The sequence below is a fragment of the Apis mellifera genome, linkage group LG1 (assembly GCF_003254395.2).
Source record: "Apis mellifera strain DH4 linkage group LG1, Amel_HAv3.1, whole genome shotgun sequence".
Taxonomy (NCBI): domain Eukaryota; kingdom Metazoa; phylum Arthropoda; class Insecta; order Hymenoptera; family Apidae; genus Apis; species Apis mellifera.
The window spans coordinates 5,844,215-5,858,278 of NC_037638.1; the positions used below are offsets into that span (position 1 = coordinate 5,844,215).

Genomic DNA, 14,064 nt, shown 5'->3' on the forward strand with positions numbered 1-14,064 from the left:
AAAAGAAATTTAAAAATTTTTGAAATTGAATAAATTAAATTTCTAATCATTTTCTAGGATACAAAGTTTTCCTAACGACACGATAATATCAAATTAATTTAAAATATACAAAACCGTTTCCACTCCTCACTATTGCTCGCTCCTAATTGGAAATTTTGTCGATGCATATTGACCTAATTACCTTTGTTGTATCTCAACCGCCGTGCCCTCACTTCCTTCCCACTAGAGTTTGTAGACTTTGCTCATTTCTCTCCCTCTTCCTCCTCATCTTCCCTCGCAAAGCAAAATTTTTACGTTTGAAAAACGAATCATATGAATCTTCCTTCCTTCCTTCCTTCCTTTCTTCCTTCCTTCGAGCCAAGAATATTTATTATTTTTATCCAACTCGAGTGTTCCTCTCGTGTTTTTACTTTAATCGTGTTTAAGCAACCGTTAAGGTATTAAAAAAAGTCTTCTTCGAGTCTCTTTCGAGTTAATTCGTATTATTTTTTTTCTCTCTCTCTCTCTCTTTTATTCTTTGTCAACTCTTTTGTATAATAAATATTTCTGTAAACTTGCAATTTCGAAATCTGAGATGCAATGAAGAAAAAAAAAAGAAAAGGAAGAAAGAAAATCGAAATTCTTGCAGAAACAGGAGAGAAATTGAAATTTCCAACAATATTGAAATGTCTGAATAATTTAGATATCTTCTTAATTTGAATAATTATAAAATGCAATATGCATTCGTTGAAGATACGAAATATCGATTGCAATTAAAATTTGGGTATCTTAGAATCTCGAAAACGAGAATTTTTGATGCAAGCACGAAAAATTATAATCTCGATCGAAACGTCAGAAAATTGAAATTTCCATATTTTGAATTTCTGTTTATTTCTATGAATTTCCAAATTTTGAAACGATTCCAAAAATTATATACATTACAATACATCTTAAATTTCAAAAAAATTAAAATTATCGTTCTCGATAATTTGTCCTTCTTTGTGATCCAAAAAAATTCTTATCTTATCTTAAATTCGAAAAAGATTAAAAAATGGCGCACGTTGTTTTTAATCTCAGACAAATCGTTCTCAGCAACTAAAAATACATCAATTCAGCCAGTTAATAGCCATCATTATCCGCTTGCTTTCCACGTGTCACCACGTTTCTTCATTACCGACCCACTCAACGAGACCTCTCGAAGAGAATGAGAGAGAGAGAGAGAGAGAGAGCGAGGAAGAAAACGTGGAGAAAGAGAGAGACACGGTTATCGAGACAAAAATTTCTGACTGTGGCTGTTTCGGGTCTTTGCAGGCGAAATTAACCCTTTGATTGGCGAATGCTTTGACGTATTAGGGTTGAGTTATGCGCGGTAGTCGCGGTTAGGGGCGGTGTTAAGTGGATTTTGGCGGGTTTCGAGCGTGGTTTATCGATTTTTCTTTCTTTTTCGGTTGTAATTGGGATATTATATCCCATTAACCCTTTCACTTGTACACTTGCAATCTTTTGATATAATGGATCGGTTATTGGAAAGCAGAGTTCGGGGGTATTGGATTATTTTATACGTAAGTTTATTTGAATAAGATGTAAAATTATAATTTTCTCTCATGCAAATTTGAATTGTCGAACGAAACTGTCGTGTTAATAGTTTGTTGCAAAATTTAAATTTACTTTAATAATTTTATCGTACAATGTTTCGAGGTTAAAATTTTATTATTAAAAATATCGAAATTTTGATCATTCGAGGATTTAAATATTTCTATATAGTTCATTTCGATGTAAGTGGACGATCTTTCTTTCAATTTTCGAGAAGAAAAAAAAGAAATTTTAAATTCTTCGCAAATAAAATTTCCTCTATTCCTAGTTTACGAAGTGTCTAGTATATATATATCGGTAATGCATTAACTTCGGTCGATAAAACAGTCTCTTGGCTATCAGCCTATCCGTGCTTTGTAACTTTAGTATTCTCAAGGACAATCGGGGGAAAGAGGGATTGGACGTGGAATAATTGACGAATTCCATTTTCACAAGTTTCAATCTAATTCAACAGTTGCACCAACTACGGACAATATTTTATACAGTTGGCGAGAATCGTTGAGAAGACTTGGCCAACTACTTTCCTCCTTCGATCTTCTTATCGACGATCCCCGACTTTGCCGATTATTCTTGATCGGAATGATCCAATTAATCGGGTGATTTCGTTTCGTCCTTGATTCGAATCAGGTTTAGAATTATGAAAACGAAAGAAGAATTAATTTACAAGACAGATAATTGTAAATTGGTCTTCGATAAGAGCGATCGAATCGTCCTTTCCAATCGTTTCGATCAATTTGGCAATTTAGCATTCGTAGGAAGTTTGGACGAAGCTCTTGAACTCTTTCAAAGCCATTCCCAAGTTTGACTTCATTAGAAAGGAATAAAATTGTCTCTCGGAGTTTCTCTTTTTTTCCTCGATCATCGTTTTTTTTTTTTTTGCATCTTATCTTTCGACTTGGACGAGGATTTGATCGACTTTTGCGTTGGAAGATATAAAAATGTAGGAGAAAAAGTTGTTCTTTACTCTGCTCACGATCTGCTTACGATCGTATTATTTGTTCGATCGAGTAATTGGTAATACGCTCCTTGCCCGACCAATGATTGATTCGTACCACTTCTTTGATCACCAATATACCGACCTGACTAATTATTGACTTCAACTATTTATCCGATTATCAAATTATATTACTGACAGCGTTGATTCATACCACTTTTCCAGCTATCTGGCTGATATTTGATTGATTTATTTTACTTGATCATTTTATATCGTTTACTTGATTAAATGAACTTGTTGAATCAATTAATCAAATTATTAATTATTATATAATTAATTAATATATTATTATTAAATATAATATATTAAATAATTAATATATTATTATTATTACCGGTCTGATCAATTATCCAGCTGTACTATTTGTCTGATCAAAAAGTATTGTTACTAACCTCGCCAATGCTTGACTCGTACCACTTTTCTGGCTATGACTGGGCTATTCTCCTTCGTGTCTGACCGTAACGCAAGATTTCAGTTATTTATACAAAATAATTCGCGTAAAATTAAATTTTTCACGAAAAATTATTCTCGATCTCGTGTTCTCCCATCCTAAATTATAATTACTCTCGCGAGAGTTGGAAACACGAAAAGTATTATCCTGGCGGAGAGATAGGGATAGAAAATTATTTCAAATCGAATTAATTAACACGGAAATATATAATCGTCGTGTGAAAATTCGAAATAAATGAATTTCGATTTCGAAGGAATTAAAAGTGCAGCGGCTTATAATTATATTAATCCAGAGAATTCAACCGACTTATTAGCCGCGTAGCCAGTAACACGTTTCACATCGATTTCCTGTACCAATGTCGAACAGATGGACGTAATTTCGACATGGAATCGTATTATAATCTTGCAACCGGTAATTTAGATCCCGCATTACATATTTATTGGGATCGAATTGCATTAAATCCGATTCACGTGTAATTAGCCAGGCTAGTGAATAGGGACAAATTGCGAATCCTTGTCAATATACATTCTTGCGCGTTTAAAATTTTCGAAAATTTACGAAATTTATATATATAATTTCATTCGATATATTCTTCATCTACTATAAAAATTGTCTAATAATAATAATTCATCATCTTAGAAAAATTTAATTTTACCGCGTTAAAAATTCCCACAATATTAATTATTAATCTCAACGATTGTTTTGAACAATTTCTTTCTCAACCTTTAATCTTTCTACACGCTGCTCCCTGTTTTCTAATGTTTCGAAACATTTGCGCGAAAGAATGCGCAAAGAATTCAGGCAAAACAGGTACCTGTAATACCATTAGATGGTATTATCATTAAAATCGGGGAAAAAAAAGCGCAACGAGTTTTTCCCTATTTAATCGCTCTTTTTCCTTTTACATTCTCTTTATTCACGTAAAAGGTATTTATATATGACGTGACATTCGATGCTTTTAATTTAATTAAAATAACCTTGACTCGTAAATTATTAGGCTTAATTAATCAGCGCTCGGTTCAGCCACAGTTTTGTTTAATTGATTGGACATGACGATCGACGACTAGAGATCTATGCCACCGATTTTTGAACGGGTCATTTGGCGCGAAAACTGATCGAGAGTGCTATTAATTTAGTTTTACACGCTCGAGAGTACCATTTATAAATTTTTGAAATGTTTTCGCTGCAATGCGGAATTTATAGAATAATTAAGGAGAGATTATATATATATATATATGTTCGAGGTTGCTCTGTTTGAAAATTAGAAAAAAATTAGAAAAAATTTTTGAATTATAATTTCTCTCTTAGAATTGAAATAATCGATTTTCAATCGATCCACTCGAGAAATCGTGCAACATTAAGAAACAAGAAAAGAGACAGATGGATAGATGGTCTGGTTATTCTAACACAGGATTATTATATGGTTATAAGGAAATATTGAAAAGTGGAAAAGGTGGAAATTTATTAATTTCGATTTTCATGGAAGTGAAAATTTTTTAAGGAGACGAGAGTGACGTTAATCGGTGGTTAATTGTTGCCCGGCTTGGCGACATCTTTTGTAGTAAAGTATTAATTATAAAGATACACAAGGGGGAAAAATTAATCTGGCTCTGGTGTAAATTAATATAAACGTGTTATAAAACAATTTCTTATTTTGCGCGCTTGGCATTTGGCAGAGGATTCAATTAAAACTTTAATTAAACAACAGCTTCCCTTTCTGATAAAAAGGAGGATTTTGTTAATTAAAATGTAAAAAATGTTTCGTCACACTCTTTAGCCTCGATATCCATCAATATTTCATAGCTTCATGTTCAGTTGAATGGATATTTTGCTCTTTCTTTATTTTATTTAAGGTTTAAGGTAATTCTTTTTAATGGTTGAAGATAAGACTTGCTCATTGAACTTGCTCGTTTATAGATTTTTAATTAGCTAATTGATCAAAAAAGGGTCATCCCTTACCATGTCATTAGATACTTAATTATTTTTATCGCCTCTTCCCTTATGTCGATCATCTTTTTTTTTTGTTTTTAATCTTCTTCGACCAAACCCAAACTTTGCTTCTCAATAGATTAAAAAATTTACACAATTTCTCTTCCAACAAAATTTCTTTCTGTACATGTAAAATAATTTGTAAAAATTCAATATTAATTCAATTAGAATAAACAAAACAATCTTCAAGTGAAAAATATTCCTTTCATTCTTCCACTTATTCAATAAAATTAAAAAAAAAAAATAGAATGAGTAAATAAATAAGCAAAAGTATTAATCTTCAAGTGAAAATTCCTTTCATTCTTCCACTTATTCAATAAAATTAAAAAAAAATTAGAATAAATAAATAAGCAAAACTATTAATCTTCAAGTGCAAAACATTTCTTTCATTTTTCCACTTGTCTAAAAGAAATCATATCGATAATGATACATTTTTGTTAAAATTAAAAAAAAATTAGAATGAATAAATAAATAAGCAAAACTATTAATCTTCAAGTACAAAACATTTCTTTCTTTCATTTGTCCAATAAAAATTATATCGATAACGATACATTTTTGTTAAAATTAAAAAAAAAATTAGAATGAATAAATAAATAAGCAAAACTATTAATCTTCAAGTGCAAAACATTCCTTTCTTCCACTTGTCCAATAGAAATCATATCGATAATGATACATTTTTATTAAAATTAAAAAAAAATTAGAATGAATAAATAAATAAGCAAAACTATTAATCTTCAAGTGCAAAACATTCCTTTCTTTCTTCCATTTGTCCAAAAGAAATCATATCGATAATGATACATTTTTGTTAAAATTAAAAAAAAGATTAGAAATGAATAAATAAATAAACAAAACTATCAATCTTCAACTGCAAAATATTCCTTTCATTCTTCCACTTGTCCAATAAAAATCATATCGATAATGATACATTTTTTAAAATTAAAAAAAAAAAGAAGAAAGAGAAAACTGCATGTAATAATCTAATATACCTTTCTTCACATCGTATCTTTATTTTATAAAATATCTGAATACAGCGTCGCATTAGAGAACTCAACGACACGGTTGAATTCTGCAATTTTCCTTTTTCCACGTGTCCCGAATCGTACTGAACAAAGTTACCGCGAGGTGGCGTGGTAGAATAGCGCGATCAACGTCAATCAAATATAGCCAGAAAGGGGATTTTCTACAATTTTCGAGGGAATTCGCGCCAGGAATTCGAGAATTGCTCCTCGACCACCGATTGCGGTTTCGAAAATGGCGTCGAGGACGTCCCATCGAGCGTTGAAACTTCATTCAAACCGCCCACGCTAACCCATGATTAATTGCTTTAACTTTGATCACCGCGATTAAAAGGGGCGGCCATTTTTTTTTTGAGAAATTAATTTTCAGAAAAAGAAAGAATTAGATTGCTCGAATATGGATTAATATACATATACACAATAATATTTGCCAATTTTTTCTTTTTCTTTTTTTTTTCAATGGTAATGAAAGGAGAAATTTTTTTGGATCGAAATTAATTTTGGACGTCGTTTTGGAGAACGTTTAATCCCTATTATCCCTTTCGTGGCATTGCTCATTTTTCAACGATCAATCGAAATAATTGGATGTAACACAATCGAGGGTGGAGAACTCGATGACCCAATTTCAGGGAAAAAAAATTTAAGTATTACTTGATCGGGCAGGAACGTATTTCAAGATCGAGTTTTCAATGAGAAGAGAAACCGTTCCATTCGAGAACTCCCTAGTTGGAGGCGAAACTTAATGAATTTTATCTCAGCCCAGGCTTATTCACAGAAATTCCCCCCTTTGTTGGAACACCGCGTGATATAATCATTTCCTCGATTTTCTACAATTCGACAAATGCGTATTTTCAATTATTATTAATTAATCAGCCGAAAAGATCTCTATTATACGTTTGACCATAATCGATTTATGCTACTAGCTCAACCAACAATTAATTTTATATCACTTATCCACTAAATTCCGAATCGTATGTTATTGGTTTGATAAATTGATAAATTGATCTATCATTGGCCAAATTGATCGACTTGTACCACTTACGTACCATCAACACTCGATTCGTTCCACTCGCTCGTCCATTATTAATTCGTATCACTCGTGTCCGATTCGAACTGTCTTACGCTACTTACTGTTCACTCGCTCGCCCATTATTAATTCGTATCACTCGCGTATCGTGTCCGACTCGAACTGTCTTACGCTACTTACTGTTCACTCGCTCGCCCATTATTAATTCGTATCACTCGCGTATCGTGTCCGACTCGAACTGTCTTACGCTACTTACTGTTCACTCGCTCGCCCATTATTAATTCGTATCACTCGCGTATCGTGTCCGACTCGAACTGTCTTACGCTACTTACTGTTCACTCGCTCGCCCATTATTAATTCGTATCACTCGCGTACCATGTCCGACTCGAACTGTCTTACGTTACTTATTGTTCACTCGGTTGCCCATTATTAATTCGTATCACTTGCGTGTCCGACTCGAACTGTTTTACGCTACTTACTGTTCACTTGCTCGCCCATTATTAATTCGTATCACTCGCGTATCGTGTCTGACTCGAACTGTCTTACGCTACTTACTGTTCAATATATACACGTTGCTTCTTCAACGAATTGATTATTTAAAATTCGCTCATTGCCCACATCATCTTTACGTGTCTTGGCCTCTCTCAATTCGCACAATTTCCCTCGAAAAAGCCTACAGGGTTGATTCCCAACAAGTCGTCTTTCTTCTTCTGTCCAAACAGGTTGGTGTTTTCTCACTTTTTTCGTGCAAACACCCGATAGAAAAGCCGTGTTATTTTTGCACGAACGAATTCAGGAGATTCGCTCCTTGATCACGTGCATCACCGACAAGTGGCGTTCTTCTCTAATTACCATTAGAGGCTGCGTTCCACGTTAAAAGAAAGCTTGTTGTTGTTGGGAGAGGAACAATGGTTGCTCGCGTCTGGCACAGGGTAATAATAGAAGATAACGTTGTATAGCTTCATCCCTTGTGTCTTCTCAGATAAACTTTGCTCCTCGAACCGAAATGAAGGGGAACATCTTGAGCGATTCATTAGCAATGCCGCCAGCCAGGTCCTTCCTTTCTGGAGGTTTCTGGAGGAAGAGATTTTTTCTTTTGAAGAACGTTGAGCAGGGATGTGGGGGAATTGAGGGGTTGTTCGTGTACTGTATTAATTGTGCCCGATTTGAGTTATAGTCGTCGTAGAAGAAAGTTGTACTACTCGTCTGCTCATTGGTAAGGCTGTACCATTTATTGTCTTTTGACAAAGTTATCGATGGTATATCTTGCTTATTGTATTAATTGTATTATTGTTTTATTCGAGTTTCAGTTGAACTTACGAGTTTTAAATTTTCAAAGTTTGTACAAGAGTTTTACTACTCGTCTTACTTTGTGACTGATTCGTACTACTTACTAGGTAAAATTTTCGATAATATATCATTTAATATTTATTAAATGTATTATCGGTTTGATTTGAGTTGCAAAATTGTTGATGATGATGTGTCATTAACAAGTTCAATTTAACTTTATTTGTACTATTTGTTCGAGTGAATCACGTACCATTATTTCAATGGTTGTACTACTTTTCTGAATTATATATAGTAGGCTGATTAATGCTTGACTTGAACTTTACGAATTTTAAGAATTCTTTTTATATCATCGTGTAAATGAATATTAAAATTAATTTATAGTTTTCAAATAGTCTTCAAATATATTATTTTCAAAATTAAACGATTTATCGAAGATTCACAAATTCATTTTCAATTTTTCGAATTTCCTTATACATAATGCTACGAGATAATTTCTTCGTTGAGGAAGATTCATTCAGAGTATAGAAAGGTCAGAAGAAAAAATGATTTTTTTTTCCAGTTTATCTCTAAAGAAAAAACCAGGATCGAATTAAACGAAGGAAATGCAATATCAGAGGAATAATATGGGAGGATCTCTCATTATTTCCGGATATAATTTTTACCAGGTGTTGATTGCAACGTACGTTCATTTCTGGTAGAGAATTAAATACGAATTCGTTTCCTCTTCGAACGTGTCCCCACGTATCGCATTACTTTTTTATTCCTTTCTTTCTCTTTCTTGCAAACACGAACAAAGAATTATCGTTCGTTAATTTCGATATATTTTTATTAAAAAAAAAATATATATACGTATAATAATTTTCAAATAATTCTTGATTTTTTCGATATTATAATATTGAATAATTACTTGAAAAAATTTTTAACAATATTAAAAACACGAATAAATGAAATTTTAAAAAAATACGGATATTGATATTCTTCTTTTTTTTTTTTTTTTTACGATATATTACTCTAGTTATATTCAGAATAATTCGAGCACAGTTAAAAAATGGCGAACGATGGGTTGTTGAGAATTCAGAATTCGTAACAAATCATTGATCGAGAGATAGCACGGCTGGTATATATTCAACAAATATGGAAATTCTCGCGATAAATGTGTGAGAATTCTAGTTGTTTCAATCGTGACGGAATTATTTATAAAAAAAAAAAAAAAAAAAGAAAAGGAAAAGAAAAATTAAAAGAAAAAAAATAGAGGATACGGAAAGAAAAGATAATTTCAAGATCACGATAGTGATTCTTTCAGATGGCCAGATAAAGCACGCGTGATGCCACGTAGGACAAATTTCTGATCAAAGATTGATTGCATATTAATAAGAACCTACTCAAATTTCGAGCGTTCGTTCTATTTATCGATCGATGGTAACGAAATATTATTTATTTATAAAAGGATTTAATTTTTTTCCTAAAATAAATTTAAATCAATCGTCGTTCTTTAGAGAGAAATTTAAAATGAATCAAAATTTTCAAGTTGCACCGTTAAATTACGAGCAATTGTTGTACGGTTTTTGTTGTACGACCAGTTGAACGTGTCTGTTTGACGAGTTGCCTATATACAGGCGCTTTTGCTTGTAAGTTGAAAAGTGATCGATATTCTTGCATATCAACGTTTATTTTTATATTTTAGCATTTAGAATATATTTTTCTTAAGGATATATAAATATTAGGTAATATACATCACCGTTCAATCTAAATATCCTGTTAGAATAATCTATTGAAATATGAATGTTAATTGTAAAAATACTTTCTTTATACTTTGTAAGAAGAAACTGATATTGGTACTTTTTCTTTATTTTCGTATCTTGATCAAAAGAAAGAATGAAGAAGCTTCCTTTCTTAAATATCACGATTTTTCGGGACAAAAATATTCGACGTGAAAATTCGTAACGAAATAAATTTACGCGATAGATGAAACGAGAAATGACACGTGCAGATGGCATCGCCATGTACACACAATCGACCAGCCTTGACATTCTGATAAAGCTTCCTCTTCATTTAACCTCTTTCCTTTTTTTAGGGTGTTCGATATCGATTGATACTAACGTTGAATATTTAAAAATAACGAATTTAAGCAATAAAATCGATACGTCAAATAAAATATCATCCCTCGTATTTAACTACTCTTCATCTTGTATCGACACGATTTAGCAATAATTATTATCGATATCAATCACGTGTTCATATCGCACCGACATCTATCCAATTTTTTCATTGCGTTTCAGAATCATTTTTATACACGTTTTCTATAAATAATATAAATAAATATACCTTTCTCCTGCTTTTTCAAAATTTACATTGCTATTCAATTTATAATTTTTTTAAGTTTAAAATTAAACTTTCTCTTTATAAATAATAAAAAGATTACTCGACGAAGATTTAAATAATTAAAACAAACTTCAAGCTCTTATCATCCAAAAATTTCTACTATTCAAATTTCTACACTTACAAAACTTATTTATACCAAGAAAGAAAGATAGTCAAGACATTTAAAATTCTTGTACCAAAAAATACAATATCTACAACTCCACACAAAATATACCCAATTATCCAATTATCCAACATTTAAACAAAGAAAGAGACACAACGAGTCTATTCAAAGTTCTCTTATCAAAAAAAGGTATATACTTTCCAGTATCTTTTCAAGCACAAAATATATGTACATATATAAGGAATGTCTATCTATCTCACTCACACCAGCGTATCGAGACTACCTCCAAAACGGGGGAAAGATAATTAAGACGTTGAAAGTTATTAGGCCACGGTGGTATATACGAGGGGGCATAACAGGTTACGATCGGTATTTGAAATCTTGTTTATCCAGTATACCATGGCGGCACTTAACGTCACGGTCAACAACGTCGGAACGGTAAACGTCGCTTAGATACGTCTATTAAATAGGAAGTTGCTCCGATGCCCCGTTGTATATTGGATCGTTACTCATTAAACCGGCCAAAGTGTTCCCCCAAGATCGTGGCCGCCCCTCTCTCTCTCTCTCTCTCTCTCTCTCTCTCTCATACACGTTACGCGCGCAAGAAGGAGAGGTGGTTTAGTTTTGGGTAAACACGTAAACCGCGTTCCCCAACCGATCTTTTTGCGTTGTGTAAAACCTCGAGAAACGAAGTTAGAGTGGAATAACCTTGCGGGGGTTGCGGTTCATCAATTTATGTGCATCACGTTGCAACGAATTTGGGGAGATTGTTCTGTGAAGAGGTATTCTTTGAATATAATATAATTTTTCGATTATATCGGAAATTTGATTTTAATTTTTATCGTGGAAATATATATATACGTTTGGAATATTTTTAAATTTTCGAAGAAATGGTTTGAATAGGAATGGCTTTTTTTTTTTATCGAAATATTCATTTTTTAAATTAAGTAAAGTTTGAGGTCTTTCGAATATTTTTATTGCAAATTTAATTTTAATGAGCATATCTTTTTAAATCGAAAATTTGATTTTAATTTTTATGTTTTTAAATTCTCGAAGAAATAGTGATTTGAATACTTTTTTCTTTTTATCGAAATATTCATTTTTTAAATTAAGTAAAGTTTGAAGTCTTTCGAATATTTTTATTGCAAATTTAATTTTAGTGAGCATATCTTTTTAAATCGAAAATTTGATTTTAATTTTTATATTTTTAAATTTTCGAAGAAATGGCAATTTGAATACTTTTTTCTTTTTATCGAAATATTCATTTCTTAAAATAAGTAAAGTTTGAGATCTTTCGAATATTTTGATCGAAAATTTGATTTTAATTTTTATCGTGGAAACACGTTTAAATTTTCGAAGAAATGGCGGTTCGAATAATTTTTTTCTTTTTATCGAAATATTCATTTCTTAAAATAAATAAAGTTTGAGATCTTTCGAATATTTTGATCGAAAATTTGATTTTGATTTGTATATAATGAGCGTATCTTTTTAAAGAAATTTTTGAAGAAAGAATATTTTGAATAATTTTTTATCGTAAGCTTGAGTTGAGGCTTCGAATAGTTTTTGAAATCTTCGAAGAGGTAATATTTTTTTTTTGAATTTTTCGATTATAGAGTGGAGTTTGATTGAAAATTTTAATTTTAATTCTTCTCGCAGAGATATCTTTTGAAAGTTTTTAAATTTACGAAGAAATGATACGTTGAATAATTTTTTTCCCACGAGTAATTTTTGAATTACAAATGAAGTTTGATCGAATTCGAATTTAATTTATATCGAGAAAATATTGTTTTTGAAATTTTTTTAAAATCTTCGAAAAGGCGATATTTCGAATAATTTTTCAATCGTAAATGGAATTTGATTGTAAACTCGAATTTAATTTGTATCGAGAAAATATCGTTTTTGAAAATTTTTTTAAACCTTCGAATGGATATCTCGAAATAATTTTTCAATTACAAATACAACTTGATTGTAAATTTAAATTTAATTTAATTTTATCTTAAAATTATTGTTTATTTTTTGAACTTTTTTAAAATTTATCCTAATTTTAGAGATAAAATAATATAATTTTGAACATTTGTAGTTTAATAAAATGCACGATGACTTTGAAAAAAATTTCGAAACTTGAAGATTCTAATTTATTTTTATCGCAAAAAGAGCATTAAACATCTAATTTTCTCTTATAATATTATAAACATCTAATATTTCCATCCAAGCAATAAATAATACAACTCTAAAAACACTAAAAAAAAAGAAGTCATTATGCTCGAATATATTATTTATATGAAATGAAAGACGATCGAGGTGCATTATTCACAATTTATAGTCCTATTTCGAAAGTGGACGATTTTATAGAAAAAGTTTACTTACCAACAAAACTAAGATACAAATATTCTGATTCTCTTCGTGGCGAGTACGATTTTACTTTAGATGTAAAGTGGGTAATATTATTCACGAGCAAGTTGAATTATGATAATTCCCGATAAACCATTCATATTCATGTGGTTTAACTCCTCGAGAAAAGAGATTGAAGATCCTTTTAACGGCGGAGGAATAACGAAACAAAATACAGATTCGTATTATCTCTGTTGCTTTTTCAAAAACTGTCTTCGTGTTTTCGAAAATACGTTTGAAAAATTTGTTTATTTATTTCTTTTTTTTTTTTTCGTTGCATCTTCTCCATGCATTTCGTCCGTATGTATATATATATGTATAGAATGTAATTGAATCTTTAAGGAACACACAGTGTATATAAACACAAAATTAAGAAAGAAAAATTACAGAAATGACGGGATAATTAAATGTGGATTGAATTTCAGGGACTATCTGCGAAATGCGGTTCTTCAGATGTTTCGATTCTGTAAGTAAGATTTTGTGAAAACACGTTGAGAACACAAGGCACAAAAATGGATGTTTCGTATGATGCACAGAGCCACAATCACTTTTTGTATGAATACGAATATATAATCTGTCAATCTATTGCGTGTGTGTGTGTGTGTGTGTGTGTGTGTGTGTGTGGATTTTGTTATTTAAGCGAGTATTTTTTTCTCTGTATCTATGTCTAAAAATCTAAAAATTAATATAAAAGAATAATCTAGTAAGTTCTACCTTAAACTGTCATTGATCGAAAAAAAACGGAAAAACTTGATTATGATTGATCTGTTCTACTTCTCCATTCGTTAGTCTATCTATCTTATTGACAATGATTGTTTCGTATTATTTTTTCTGTCAAATGGTTGACTC

General features: G+C 31.2%; 1 protein-coding gene across 10 annotated transcripts in view; it reads left to right on the plus strand.

Annotated features, from left to right (window-relative positions):
• Nucleotides 1-14,064, plus strand: part of LOC100576291 — a 160,215-nt gene that overhangs the window by 37,424 nt on the left and 108,727 nt on the right. The window contains exon 2 of one of the 10 annotated variants that reach the window (XM_016912486.2): nt 13,641-13,681. The exons of the other annotated variants lie outside the window; for them this stretch is intronic. Coding sequence (XP_016767975.2) covers nt 13,655-13,681 — 27 coding nt within the window. The 5' untranslated portion in view covers nt 13,641-13,654. The remainder of the gene's footprint in view (nt 1-13,640; nt 13,682-14,064) is intronic. 10 annotated transcript variants of the gene reach the window in all.